The 16,177-nt window shown below is 34.4% G+C and overlaps 2 protein-coding genes across 2 annotated transcripts; both read right to left on the minus strand.

Annotated features, from left to right (window-relative positions):
* Window positions 1-1,848: 1,848 nt before the first annotated feature.
* LOC101268458 (cytosolic sulfotransferase 5-like) lies at window positions 1,849-2,832 on the minus strand. Its single transcript, XM_004235378.5, has one exon. It carries the CDS (start codon window positions 2,830-2,832, stop codon window positions 1,849-1,851), a length of 984 nt encoding a protein of 327 aa, XP_004235426.2.
* A 1,693-nt stretch (window positions 2,833-4,525) lies between these two features.
* On the minus strand, window positions 4,526-9,306 carry LOC101268748 (pentatricopeptide repeat-containing protein CRR2, chloroplastic-like). The gene is made up of 2 exons (XM_004235379.5): window positions 6,312-9,306; window positions 4,526-5,044 (listed from the first exon to the last, which is right to left on the minus strand). The coding sequence occupies exon 1, from the start codon at window positions 8,770-8,772 to the stop codon at window positions 6,952-6,954; it is 1,821 nt and encodes a 606-aa protein (XP_004235427.2). The 5' UTR covers window positions 8,773-9,306; the 3' UTR covers window positions 4,526-5,044; window positions 6,312-6,951.
* Window positions 9,307-16,177: the final 6,871 nt, after the last annotated feature.

Genomic DNA, 16,177 nt, shown 5'->3' on the forward strand with positions numbered 1-16,177 from the left:
ACATTTTTCATCATCATACTTTTCGTTCAACTTTCTTGAAGGCTATAGTAGGTGATCTTGTTAAGGTGATGCATTTCATAATCCTAACATATCTTATAATACAGACTGCAAAGGAGTTTGCAAGTGAGTTGATAAAGGAGCATGATGCCTCTGCTCATCCCCCAGTCAAAAACACCGTTGAGAGTAGTCAAGCAGAGAAGCAAGACTCAAAGGTTTCAAGCACAGAGATGAGTTCAGAAAACCGTAAATGCAGTTTGTCTCTAGCTATAGCTTCGATGGTTAAATAACAATATCAAGGAGATACACAATAAAGAGAACAAAACTAAATAAGCTACATAAAAAAGTGGGGGGGGGGGGATTGGCTGATGTATTTGAATGAGGCACAGAAAAGAGAAGCAGATTAATGAACAATGACATGTTGCTGGAGATTTTTATATAAATGAGTCAAGAATCTGAATAGGTTTTGGACATTAAAGCAATGAATGTATCCCCCCCCCCCCCCCCCACCTTTATTTTATAAAAGTTAAAAAAATATTCTTACTTCATCCCCCCACCTCCAAAATGTAACATATATTATTTTTTTATTGAAAAAGAAATAGTTACTATAACATCTCAACTGACCCTCCGCTTTAAAAAAAATCTTATTTTGTGTTAGATATCTATATATATTTTTAGAAATGCTTACAAAGTATTAATTGTGTTCATTATAATAAATTTTACAGAACATATTCGTTATAAATCTATAATACAAACTTATGGATATTTTTAGGGGTGTAACTACGTACTCTTTAGGGTGTCCAATTGGACATTAGATACCCTTTGTTAGGAAATTGTATCGTAAATACAAGTAAAATAATATACAAAGTGGTTATATAATGTACCCTAGACATCCTTAACATAACAAGGTGTTGTCACCTAATGGTTTAATTCCGAGTGCACTATTTCATCTTTTTTTTTTCAAATGGTTTAATTCCGAGTGCACTATTTCATCTTCTTTTTTTTTTCAAATTTTTTTTATGTATATTACATATTTTTTAAATTTTTTCATGTATATTACGTAGCTTAATTTTTAAAATTTCTAGTGCACTCATTCATCCAAAAGAAAAAATGCACTCGTGTACAATTTCTGAGCACCCTTCATAAAAATTTTGGCTACCTATAGGTATAAAACATATTTCTTGAAAAAGTTAAATATTTCTCCCAAAATCTATGGTCAAACACAGAGTAAAACTTCACTTAAAAATAATTTGCCAAAATTATTTAAGAATCTATGATCAAACGCTTGCTAAGCCTAGCTATTATTATATTAGGTAACATTTATCCAATCTATTAGGGACATTTCGATATATATATATATATATATATATATATATATATATCCAATCTATTAGGTAACACAAGGATCTATTTTTTTTCGTAATTTTTAATATTTAAATAAATAAAAGGGGGAAGAGAAGGAAAAAGAAATAGAAGCAAGTACTTATAACAAGCTACAAAATTGAGAAACCAAATACAACTCACAAGAGCATAGAACCCCATTAATAGGGACCTACTCTTTAACTAGCATCCCTTTGGGAACGCCAGACGCGAGGAAGATAGAAAGGTAACTTATGACACCAAAGAGTTACGTTCTTTTCTTCCGCGTGTATTTATGAACAACAGAAAAGAAATGAAAGAAAAAAGAAAGAAAGGGATATCAAGTCTCAAACTCTAATCCATAGTCTTTAAACTTGAGATGTGTTGTTTGATTAATTCGCTTTTCCATTTCAGGATTCAAGTAATTCTTCGAACTCTAATCCAGAGTCTATAAACTTGAGATGTGTTGTTTGATTAATTCGCTTTTCCATTTCAGGATTCAAGTAATTCCTCGAACTCTAATCCAGAGTCTTTAAACTTGAGATGTGTTGTTTGATTAATTCGATTTTCCATTTCAGGATTCAAGTAATTCTTCCAATCGCCAACAATCCCTTTCCTGAAATAACTAGCATTCGGAACTCCATAAATAACAGAGCCATTTTTATTCACTTCCAAGTTCCTCAATCTCTCCAAACTACACCTCCACACAACTTTTTCCAAATCCTCTTCCTTCTCGAATGGCTTCCCCAGAAACAATCCCAATTTCCTCACCTGCTCTTTCGGGTCCTTTATCATCTCTTCGTATTTCAAGAACAGTATCTTCTCAGGCCTCTTCTGACTTTCTAACCAATAACCCAATACATTTTCAAAATACGGACCGTATTGATGAACCCCTGTGCAGAACTCGTCAACCGCCTTTTCCAGGGGATAAGGTTCTTGATTTCCCCTGAAAATGGAATTGAAAAAATGCCATAGAGAGACCAATGTGTCCTTTGGGTTTCGGGCTACGCAAACAATTTTGCAGTTGGAATTGATGATGGAATTTGGAAGGAAATGGAAAGGCAAATGTGAGTGGATAAGTCTTGGAGATGGCGTGGAATACAGATCAGGAGTTGGTTTTGTGGAGTAAATGGAGGATTCAACGGTCTGAACATGAAATTGTGGATTGTCTTTAGTTAACAGATCTTCATTTTCGGGGATGTTATGATTCTGGTGCAAGATACAGAGACAAAGGGCTTTGAGCCAAGTCGTACCGGTCTTTGGAGCTGATGCTAATAAAACATCGTCATTCCCAGCTTGGAAGGAGGAACTAAATTTCATAGCACATTTGATTAGGCCGGGCTCGAACCAGAACCCTTGCCATTTTCTAATCTCCATAGCATCCCAAAACAGAGCACTTGGCAGCTCGTTTATTAGAGCATCATCCTTTTCTTCTGATGACTGCGAAATATTGGAGTTTGATTCTTCATCAGCCATCAGTTGGAGTAAAAAACAGACAAGTAGATTGATTGGGTTACACCTCTCTCTTTACATATATATATACACACACAATGGCTGCTGAAAAAATGAACACTTTGGATTCCCTGATTAACACTGAAATATTTGTTTATGAGTCCTAAGGAGAGTTATTTAGCTTACCAGCTTAATTTGTTTTCTGGTTACCGCATTGATAAGTGCTAACAAGCTAAAATTTCAGAGTTCTGACTTTTATAATAATAATTTTAAGTAAAAATAATTGAATTTAATTAATCAATATAAATACACTGTTTGAATAAAATTTATTGAATTCGAGCATACAAACTAATTAGCTCTGCCCTATGTTTCAAATAAAGAGAAAAATAAATGTTGTAAGTTGTAACCCAGCATCTGCGCCGCACATGGGGGGTTAAGGCAAGGAATACTCCAAATACAATATATCTAAAAGTTAACTTTACGTACTGACAGTTTAAAGTTATGAAAGCATATTACTAATATAAATATTATATAAGTATGAGAAATATCTCAATTACATTAGCTATTTCATTGGATGTGGACGCAATATTTTTTTTTTAATATTTTAAGGATGAAAACACATGTTAGGTTTGGGCACAGAGATATTGTTTTTATAAGCCATGAGCAGAAATTTTTTATTGTCAACTCTGTAAGAGTCAAATTTGATTTCCCAACGCTACATTGAAAGCTGTCTTGATTTCTGTCTCATGAGTCATTGTGCACCTACAATAGCGTGTCTACACTCTATACTAAGTACACGTTTGGCCATCTGATACTGTATTGCGATATAGGGTTATAAAATGGAATCATATTTAAACATATGTAATTTTATGCTGATTCTATTTCGTGATTTTGTATCATGGAATGTGATTTTATATTATTCAAAAATCATGATATTAAATTATATAGTAATTCTATATCATTATTTGAAATATTTTAATACAGAATTCGATCCACGAGTTTATATTTTATTAAAACAATCTCACAATTATATCTGCTAACCATTTATTTCATATGTAAATAAAATTTATAATCACATCATTACTTTAAAAAATCTATTATTTTCACCGACATAAAATTAATTATTCTCTCCAACATATAGTCACTTCAACTCACACCAATCGATTATTAAAGTGATGAAATATTTATGATTTATGAACATGAAAATATAGTTGCAGATGATATTGTCTAATAAATGGCTTAAAGTAAGAATGTTGGTTCGTCTTCTCGGTCACATGATCGAGATGCAAGTTCAACGTGCGGAAATTGTTCATACTATGTGATAGGATTATATTAAAGACTAGTACACTACAATTTATGTTCAATTTTTTTTTATTTAATTAAAGTTAGATGGAACAATTATTTAAATGGATAACAAATAGATTTGTAATAATTTATTATGCAATTTCATATTTTTTTATTAATTTGATAAGATTAAATAAACAATTGAGATTATTTTAATAGTTTTACAACTTATGAAATTTTTATGTTTATGAAAAAATACACAATACAAAATTTTCATATTACATGTCCAAATAAAAAGTCAATTTCATATCATGATATCATATGGCATGGTCAAACGGCACTAAGAATAAAAGATCACGGTAAATAACAAGCATCTCCATCTATGGAGCATCGGGGATGGGGGCGGGACATACAATTTACAGTTCAAGGAGACTTTAAAAATAGGGCACTACATCACCCCTGTTTTTTGCATTCGATTCAGTTTAGGTTGAGTTCATATCTTCAAAAACTGAATCTGAAAATTTTCCCCGTGTTATACACTTGGATACAAGGGAGGTAGATACATTATTTACAAGTATAAAGATGTATAAAAGTTGTTGCCGAAAAAAGTTGGCTGTGTGTGTAAACTAACAACGTAGCTTATGCAAGTTCTGCACTAAGTCAGAGGATTGACGGATTTGTTGGGATGACACTCAGGTAGAACCACACCGTCCCAAGTCAAATTAACCGTACCTGCTGGACTGGTCTGATTAAAGACTGCTGCATCCAAACATGTTGCTCTGTCCTGATAAATAGAAAATGTTCTCGACTATTGAAGTACAACCATTTGTTACGTTCGCTGTGGATCGCCACCAGGAATGTGAAGAAAGTAGCAACAACCGAAGGGGGAGCATCGATTTGAAGATCATGGATCAAACTTGGGAAATCAAAGTCTTCCTTATACATCAGGCTCCTGGAAAGCAAAGGATGTTAAATTGTTAATTAGCACATTATTAAAGCAAGCTAATAATTAAATTGTTAGCACATTATAACTATGTAATATGTTATTTTAATAACTCACTCCCATTTCTATATGCTTTTGTTTTTTGGGCTGTAAAAATGTTTAACCACTACCTTGTTTATAATGATCTTATCTAAACCCTATTTTACCTAGTCAAAATCTCCACCAAGTTCCAGAAAACCCAACTAAGAACTATTGTAGGAGAACAAATTGTGCTTTAGATGTCTTGAAGAAATATTTTCCTGTTTACATAATGTTAGTCTGGATAGTTATAGGGTAAAAATAGCTCTGAAGGGAAGTCAAAGAAAACATTTGAAAACAACTCTGTTTTGTTCCTATATCCTAGAAATCATTCCAAAAGATACTGAAATGGAAACCTCGGAGTACTAGGAAGTAGGCTTAACGAATTTGTAGATATCTTTGACAGCCTTTGGATGATTAAAATCTGCCAAAAACGCGACAAGACCAAAAGAATATAAGAGAAGCAAGATTTAGGACTAAGGAGACTGGCTGTTTTCCCAGAGTACTGCTTTCAAAGTAAATAAGAAAGAAGGAGAAAGATCAGTCTCAAAACCTTATCCTTACGTTGAAATTAGAATAGATTCAGAAAGGCAGACATTTAGGGAGCTTTACATGTCTGGTGGACACCCCTTTCGATAGGAGACTATCTATGGTACAAATCCCTCTAATATAGTATCTGATCAAGATAAGATTCTTCTTAGCTTATTCTGGAAGAACTCACTGTTTTACAGATAAATATTAACCCCAGTATATCTTTCTACCGTTTGTCTGATGGGAAGATAGGTTATGTTCAATAAGTGCCTGCAAACATATCTGAGATATGCCACAAGCAAGCAACCCAATGACCGGCCTAGATACTTATCTGGTACTTAGAAGCTTTTTATTCACCAAGTAAGAAATATGTACATCAAAATGCGACTGGACAGAAAGCCCCAGCTTGCACCAAATCAAACTATCAATGATGCAGAGTAGAAATCCAAAGACTTAAAAATATGGTGTTCAATAAATAGAGAGCATCTCAATGTGTAAAAAATCATACTTTGCAAGGTCCACACAGATCATGTCAACTCCTTAAATAACATCTCAAGACGGGCAAAAGTGAAAAGTAAATATGAAAAATTTCTCAAGTATACAAATGTATCGATGTTTATGCAAAGGGCTAAATGAAGAAGGAAATAGTGTTCTGAACAAATAATACCTGATTTAGTAGCTAATGCTAAATAACATGGCCAGTCGTTTGCTTGGAGACTGAAGATGTTATTCAAAGTATATAGGTTCGGTCATAACCAACTGTTTGAGATGTATAATTTGGATGAGAATATAGAAGAATTGGTTTTTTGACCATTTGACCATGTGGGCTCTACCTATACTTGAAAAGAATCAGCAAACCTATTAAAAACATGTCCGTGTACGAGCTGGCTAAGTTTCAAATTCTAAATGTAATTCACCACTGAGAGACACCAATGATAAGGTCATTAACTATCTCGCATAGAGATGTATTTTTGAAGCTGTATGGAAAATCTATGTATGATCTTCAAGAATAGATGATGTTTGACGTGTAGTGAGGAGTGGCGACAAATTAATTCCAGGAACGGATCCGAGTTCTCTTCAACGTCTTACCATGGCCCTTACAAGATTGCACTTTACATTGGCCAAACCCAATATCTCTTTGCTGAAACCAATTGGAGCTGCTTCTTTATTGAGAATAAGAACATGGGCACAATTAAAGAGTTATTGCTTTTTGACAAAACAATCATGATTTACACTTTACTCAGTTAGATGAGCCAATTTTTCTTCAAGAAGCAATTGATTTCTCAACACAAATTCCTGAACCCATTTCACCAATAATCTCCACAAGAACAGATGCCATCTTTGAAATGATGATAGCGATTGACATCTCTGATAGTGATTTCTCTCTCTGTTAACTTTGAGATAAACTTGATCGCAACATGACAGTCCTCGCAAACTCGGAGATTCTTGGTGATCAACAACTTTGTCCCTGGGGGTGTACTAATTAGTCCAAAAGCAATTGCTAGCCTTTCACTGTGGCTGCACACCATTCTGCTCTTCTCATCATCTTCCACATCATGGAAAACTGGCGTAATGTTTGGGACATAGCCAGCTTGTACCATTCGTGCTCCTAAGCTCTGTAGCTCTGCATAAATCTCGTCAGACATAGGATGAGATGTATCCCCAGAGAGAAATGCATGTACTTTGTTTTTAACTTCAATCCAACTGTACGCGGTGGTTTTCTTTACACCTCTTTCGTTCATTAGTTCTCTAAGCTTTGCAACACCTTCCCATCTACCTGCTTGGGCATAAATATTAGATAGGATCACATAATTGCCTGCATCATCAGGCTCAAGCTCAATCAACCTCTCTAATGCCAATTCTGCAAATTCCACATAACCATGGATTTTACATGAATTAAGAAATGCACCCCAGACACCAGCATCCGGCATAACTTTCATCTGCGTTATAAGTCCATAAGCCTCATCTAAGCGACCAGAATGACCTAGCAGATCAACCATGCATGTAGTGTGCTGAATAGTCGGTTCAATTCCATAATCTTTTGCCATTGAATCAAAATACATCCTCCCTTCACTCAACAGACCTCCATGATTACAAGCTGATAAAACACCTACAAAAGTTATATGATCCGGCTTAGCTTTGCCAACCATCTCATTAAACAGGCAAAGTGCTGCATTAGCATGACCATGCATTGCATATCCAGTGATCATAGCATTCCAAGAAACTACTCTTTTCTCCTGGAGTCCTTCGAACAAGATCCTAGCAACCTTCACAGACCCACTCTTGGCATACATATCCACAAGTGCTGTCTTCACTTTGTCAAGAGAGTCAAAACCCTGTCTCCAACTATACCCATGAAGCTCCCTCCCCTGTCGAAGAGCTGCAACATCAGCAGAAGCAGAAATCGCAGTCACTAAGGTCGCCTCCGTGGGTCTAATACCTCCGCAAGCCATTTCACCACATAAAGCCAAACAATCCTCAGGGTGACCATTTTGTGAGTAAGCAGCAAGCATTGAATTCCAAACAACTACATCCCTCTCAACGACATTCTCAAACACCTCCCTCGACCTACTAACACAACCACATTTAGCATACATGTCAATAAGAGCAGCACCCACAAAAACATCCTTATCCCACTTCGTTCTCTTCGCATAATCATGTATATCCTTCCCCACTTCAATCGCAGACAAGGCCGAACACGCTTTAAGTACAAACGGAAAAGTAAAATTATCAGGCACATGACCATAATCAATCATTTGATGATACAGAGAAATTGCAGCCTCATATGGTCCATTCCAAGCATACCCACGAATCAAAACATTCCAAAGAAAAATATTTCCTTTAGGAATTCTATCAAACAGGTGATGGGCATTCGGCAATTTGTCACAAACACAATAAAGATTAACAAGCTTTGTTGCTAAATTGATATTGTAGCCTAAACCCGTGAGGCATAGATGCGCATGGAGCTGCTTTCCAGGCTGAACTGCTTTTCGAGCAATGCAAGATTGGAGAAGAGAAGCATAATGTTGAGTTGAGTTTAAGTGTTGATGATAGTGATGAATTTGAATGATCCCTCCAATGATTGTATGCTTACGAGCCAACCAACTTGTAGTAATTGATGATAGCATTTGAATATGTTCGGTACCAAGAAAGTGTAAAGGTTGCTACAGCCTCACTATGCTATTACATTAACCTCCAACTGTAAAGGTAGCTACAGCCTCACTATGCTATTACATTAACCTCCAACTCTAAAATAGTGGAGAGTTTGAAATTTCATCAAACGTTAAAAAGGAGTTAAAAGAATATGAAATTTTAGAATTTTAGAGCTATCCATTAGGTTTATCAAAACTAATAGAGAAAAAAATCAATAAAAACAATTTTATTTACAAGTTGGACTATGCTTCCTTTAGTTCATATTAAGTGAATTATTTTTAGAAAAGACTACGATTTAATAAGTGAACTTTTCAAAATTTTAAATAGTTATTGAAAAAAAATCATATTTGTTCTTTTTCTTGATAAAATTCTAAACTACTTTAGTTTACATTTTCTAGAATCGAAAGTGAACTTCAACCATATTCCAACAAAAGAAATTAGAGCTCTAACACATCACATATCTCATCCAATACGATCATAAAAAAAAATGTTATCAATATAGAATCTCCAAATAAACTACATGGAAAAAGAAGAGGACATAATGCTTCCTCCGACTTGGATGTGCATCCTTAGAAATTTCAACATAATGCTTAGTAGTGTTGGACTAACTAAAATGTGCAAATCAACTAATTGTATGTGTGAAAATTAGAGAGTAGACACAAGTATCCCTTGAATTCATTTTTTGTAATTTTGTATACCTTTTGATTTATGTGACATATTTCGTGACTCCACGCAGTTGAGGCGCATGAGAGATATTCGGATGCCACGCAATCCAAAAAGTGACCAAAAAAAAAATTCAAGTGGTAATAGGATTTTGGTTTAGTTAAGATATTTCTCTAAGATTTCGGTCATAGTCTAGGAGGGTGAAAGAGTATCAATTTTTTTATCTAACACCAGTCCCAAGCAGTCTACAACTTTTGCAAACTTCAGCCTTACACCCTCACGAATTTGGCTAAGTATAGAAATGCTTAAATTAGTTTTTCTTAGGCAATAAACAAAGCAACAACACAACCAACGTACGGGAACTCTTCCCAACCCTTTATTAATATCAAATCAACAAAGGAAAAGGCTACGAATTTGTCTAAGGCCAGAAACAATCTTCCATGCCTTAGACGAAATTTCCACCTATATAAAATTTCTGCACAAGGCAGTTACATGCGACAGTTACAAATGAAATCTGTTCAACACTTGTCACTATAGGATTTAAACTAAGTTTCCAACAGCTATTAGGCTTCAATTCGACTAAGGCAACAAGTATAGTTTCATTACCCTTCTTCAGCCCTTTGTCAATCGACATAGTAGACAACATCATTCCTCTATACTTCTTCTTTGCAACATTACTGACTTTTCCAAACGGATGAACACCTTTCGCAAGTCCAGCATTGCTTTCACTCGTAATCATGATCACATCTAAATGTGAAAAAGGAACAAACTAGAATTTTCTTAGAAAATCAATATCAAGTATCATCTCAAAATCTCCTAGTGGCATTACTTTCAAATTATGTTTTCCCACCCAATTTCCAGTCGACATAGACACCACATAATCCATACCCACAATTTCTTGTGCCTTAGCAGTCACTGTTTTGACTTAGGAAGGACTTTTAGTCAACTTAAGCCCTAATTTTTCAGCACTATTAACATCAATAAATGTATGAGTAGCCCCCGTATCAACCATAGCCATCACAATTTTTCTTTTATTTTCATTTCCATATGAATCAATGAAGCATGTGGATTTGAATTATTAGACGTCCACTCAACACTATTAACCAATATAATATGATTGAAAGACAAACCTGTAACACCCCGTATTCAAAACAGACCAGAAATTAGGTTTTCAAAAATTGCAGGTGCAATCTACGACTACCATCTACGTACCGTAGTCTGATCTACGACCCAAATTGTAGGTCCGTAGTTGACATCTACAACCTCTCTCAAAATTCATCTTAGAAAATAGACTAAGTCTCGACCCACAAACTGACCTATGGTCCGTAAGTCAGACCACGATCCATGGTCGGTGTCCATGGATTGAGACTCATGTTACCCAACCTCTGACATGAACTACGGATGAGCAACACAAGTCGTCATTCAATCTAAGGTCCGTAGGTCTGACCGTAGGTGAAGTTAACGGTTAGTTAAGGGAAATTACTGATTGGGTCAACTTCAAATGGGCATAACTCTTAGCACAAAATAAATAAGATGTCCTATGACCTATGATATGATAGATAATTGAATCATCTTTGCAACATCGCCGAGTTGCTAAAAATCGACCTCCGATAAAAAGTTATGCCCATTTTAGTAAAGACCTATTGAACAGACTCAAACGACGGAACATCGATTGAACGACGACCCGTCAATTCAGGTCATCAATTGCTCCGACAACAATTATTTCATGGGTCTTTTGATATTTTTCTAGTTCGTTTAATCCCTAAGATACATCGTTTAAATCCTAAATCATTAGATTTTAGTTAGTTAAGACTAGAAACATAACTAAAACTTACTCAAGTCAAATCATTTATCAAAACTTAGAAAATAAAAGGCATGAGAGGAGAAAAGGTCAAGAACCTTAGTTTAAAAACGCAACAACGTTCTATCAGTTTCAGCCCTAAAGATTTTTTCGTGGATTTCATCACCAGGTATGTTGGATTTCACTAGTGAGTTACTTTCACCCATTGGGTCCAAGATATCAGTCAGATTCTTGATTCCCTTATAATGATTAGACTTAGGGTTTCTAGAACTTCAAAAAATTACCATGAATTAGTTAGTTATATGTTTCAAATTAGATTACCATGCTATTACTCAGTTTATTGAATGAATTTCAGAACTCTCGCTATGTATTTTTTTAGTTCTTGAATTACACATGCTAGGTTAGATATTTCACTTACTTCAAATATAAATGTATCAGTTATTAATGCATCATTATCAGATTAATTATTGCATTCTCAATTTGCATGTTCAGTTTTGAGCTATTCAGTATTTACAGAAATTCAGTCATAATATGTTAATCACTTAAATTCAGTGAGAGTAACATAATAATGAGTTGGACTACGGTTCAACGTACCCAAATAGTCCCAAAACTACTAGCCAAGTAGGTTGTAATTCCACTCTGTGGGCATCCGTTTAGTGATCACGCCAACATGCCTTTATACCTTTGGCAAGGTATATTGGGTCCTCTCGATGGGGCGTATACATCGGACTCCATATTTAGCTCATGTGATTTTATTATCGATTGTTAGTAGCTCCCATAGTTCAATCAGACTCTATTTTACTGACCATATTTACAGTTCAGTTAGTATTCCATCTCAACATTTTATAAATTTGGCCATTGCATCCAGTTAGCTCAGAATTCAGTATATCATATTCAGAATATTATGCTTGCTTTTGTGCTTGTTCAGTTATGTATTATTTCAGCTTTACTCTATCCTACATGCTGAATACCTTTCAAGTACTTACACATATGTGCGCTACATCTTCTCGTGATATAGGTTAAGGTTCTCAACATCTAGATCACGCTTAGATCAATTTCCGATCTCAAGTTCAATAGAATTAGTGGTGAGTACTCATCCTCCGAGGACAATAGTCATGAGTTTTTTTTCAATATTTAATCCTTTAGTTTCAGTTTTTGCTAGACTTAGTTGGGGTCTGTCCCAGCATTTCTGGTCAGTTAGAGACTTATTTCAGAGATAGTTTCAACTTAATATTGAGTTAATATGTTCTTTGTTTAAACTCATCAATTTCAAATATCTCAGTTATGGTATATGGGTATTTCCTCATCTTTTCATTTTAATTATGATTTAGCTTCCGCATCAATTTATTATCTTTAGTATTCTCCTGATCATGCCAGTAGGGTTAGCTCAGGGGGCGGAGCCACTTTTGTACAAGGGGGTTCATCTGAACCCCTTCGACGGAAAATTATACTTTTTATACATGATTAATATAATATTTTATGTACATATAGTATAGTATATGTCGAACCCCCTTCGGCTACTTTGTGTGTCTATTTCTACGAATTTTGAAACCACTTATTGAAAATTTTGACTCGGACACTGGGTTAGCTTGGGATCACTTGTGGTCCTAGGTCCCATGTCCATGTCCCGGGGGTAGCTCGGGATGTGACAAAACCTAACGGATTTGTCATAGCAGCCATGACTTCCTCTCCTTCTTCATCCTGATTCAACTTTCCAGCAAGCAAAGCCTTCACTCTTTCTTTGTTTGGACAAGACTTAGCCTAATGAGAACCACCACAAGTCGAACAACCTTTCGAATTTCTATCCTTGTTCTTTGGCTTGTTTTCTTTATTTCCTAACTTCAATGGTGCATTCCCCTTATCATTAGCATAGTCATTACAATTCTCCCTTTTCTAGTCCCCTTTCTTCTCACCCTTTTTCTTGGATTTCGATGTAAAAGGAATTTCAGAAGTAATTCGAGTCATTCGGAAATCTACTAATGAATCAATAGCAGCAATTGCCCCTAGAAAATACTTGACATTCTGCTCTAAAGTTCATTTTGAGTCCAGCCTTGCATACCCAAAATGAAGTTATGTAATTTATCTTCATCAGACATGTTTTGAATGTCTAACATCACAGAGGTAAATTTCTTAATATAATGTCGCACCGAACCCGCCTACCTCAGTCTCTTCAACTTGTCTCTTGCAAGCCAAGAGGCGTTGCTAGGAAGATTCTTTCACTAACTTATCCCATTTATTAATTTCAGATCGTCCAGCACTTACATCATCTGCATTTCGAGTCCTCCACCAATGTTTAGTATCACCCGTCAAATACATTGTAGTAATGTTCAACTTGTCCGTTTCATGCACCCTTGCAGTACTAAAATACTATTCCATATTCCAGATGAAATTTTTCAGTTCTTTAGCACTTCTTGCGCCACCAAAGGCTTTAGATTCTGGAATTTTAGCCTTAGACGATTTTCCACGAGTTAAACATTATGTTGCCACGACCCAACACAATACAACGATCTCTGCGCAAAGATTTTCATTATCCTTCTACGGTCCCTTTAATATTACCTTCATAGCCCCACGAAAATTCAAGATTTCAGCCATGTGTTCGTCAACATCTTTGTGAAACACACCAACTTCCCCTCGAACTTTGTCAGCGTCCAATCTCAACTTTATAATCTGCGTCAGAAGATCCACCAATGTTGGGTCATCCATTATTTCATCAGTGTTCCCAACGAAGGCTTCAAACTTGCGCACTATTTCTCAAAGTTCTGTGTTATCACCATTGTTCTACCTCTCTCTGATACCAATTGAAAGAGGATCAATTTTTTTTATCTAACACCACTCCCAAGAAATCTAAAACTTTTACAAACTTCAGTCTTACACTCTCATGAATCTAAGCATAGAAATACTTAACTTACTTTTTCTTAGGCAATAAACAAAGCAACAATACAATCAATGTACGAAACTCTTCCAAACCTTTTATTAATATCAATCAACAAAGGAAAAGGCTTCAAGAATTTGTCTAAGGACAGAAACAATCTTCCATGCCTTAGACACAATTTTCACCTATATAAAATTTCTGCACAAGACAGTTACACTCGGCAATTACAAATGACATTTGTCCAACACTAGTCACTGTAGGATTTAAACTAAGTTTGCAACAGCTATATTTTTAACACATCGAATATAATTCAAATTCAATTATATCCTAACCGAAAAAATCAATATTCCAACACTTAGAATATTTCAGCCTACATTCTAACCGTTAAAATATTTCAGCCTACTTCCAACACTTTGAATATTTCAGCTATCTTCCAACACTTAGTTTTATTTCAGCAATCCATGTGAATTCCTTCGCCTTGACATCTTCAAGTCCCACAGTCTTGCCTTGTCAAGCCAACACACTGCCTTGTCTTGCTGATGATATCTGCCCACACGTAATTCTTGCGCGTCCAAGCTGTCTTGCCAACCCCCAATAACCTTGAACCTTTTCTGCATTGTTTAGCCCACATACATGCCAAGACCAATCTCAAATCCTTGACATGCATGCACGTGGTTAGTTCACATAGTCTACGAATCTAACAGAGGGATACTTCTACCTTTTTCGCATAAAAATTACAAAAGTATACTATTTAATACTTTAATTAACAATATATACAGTTACTTCTTTTAATTATAAACAAAGTTTCTAAATTACAAATATAGCAAATTAAATTATTTTCAATTTTAATTATTTATTTATTTTCGATTTTAGTATATCATCTTTTGGGATTTTGTACCTATTTTATGGGGGATGATAATCATTGTATTAAATGAATAAATATGGTTTTACTTTTTCCTTACCTTCTAGCTTTTCAATTAAAGTTTACTAGTAACACGTTTTCTTCTTATTCATTCTTTTTTTTTATTCCCTCTTCCTTTCTGAGTTAATCTATGTATCTAAATAAAGAGAAATATTTGTAAGGTTGGTAATTGCATTTTAGTTTGATAAATATATTGGTGAAAATACTACGAATCCATATTAATTGGTGTTATTTAATACATTGGTATTATACCATGAATTCATATTAATTTGATAATACATTGTTGATATCTTTGTGATAATATCAATTAATTTGATAATACATTGTTGATATCTTTGTGATAATATCATCAGGGCCGACTTTCTGCTTTGAAAAATAAGGTTTTTGCCTTAGGCTTCCAAATTTTAGGCCCCAAAATTTTTATCAAGAATAGCTACAATTTTTATAGAAAAAATTGATTATTTATGATAAAAAAAATATAATTTTTTAAAAAATATATTATTTTACCCACTGTAATATCTTTTGTACTTTGTTAAAAATAAGAATTAATAGTGAAGAGTTGAAGAAAGTGAATTACAAATTCTTTTCTATTTCTTTGTAAATTTTAGTTTCAAATATTACTACAAGCATATTAAAATGTGGTATACCGAGTCATCAACTTCTTACGTCAAATTCTATGGTTCTAGCACTTATCCTTATTCAATATTTGTCAACTTATTACTTATATAATTACGTTAACAGTTCATAGATGAATTGCATCACTGAAAATATATTTTTCATTGTTGAATTGATAAAATCTTACCTAAAATTAATATCTGAAAAAAATAATATTAAAATGCTAATAACTTACATCTAAATAATGTAAGAAAAATAAATTTAGAATAAATACGTATATGATATTCATTTATATTTTAGGCCTCGAATTAAAATTTTATTTTATGCCCCCAATCACATTGAGCGGCCCCTTCATACCATGAATTTATATTAATTGGCGTATGTAATGGCAGGATTATTGTGTATTATAAACAGTATCGCACAGTAAAACTTAAAAGTAACTAAATAACCTTAAAAAGATAGTATAAACACCACAATGAAACACAATATTTCAACTTTTTGGTGTAA

The sequence above is a fragment of the Solanum lycopersicum genome, chromosome 3 (genome assembly GCF_036512215.1).
Source record: "Solanum lycopersicum chromosome 3, SLM_r2.1".
NCBI lineage: Eukaryota > Viridiplantae > Streptophyta > Magnoliopsida > Solanales > Solanaceae > Solanum > Solanum lycopersicum.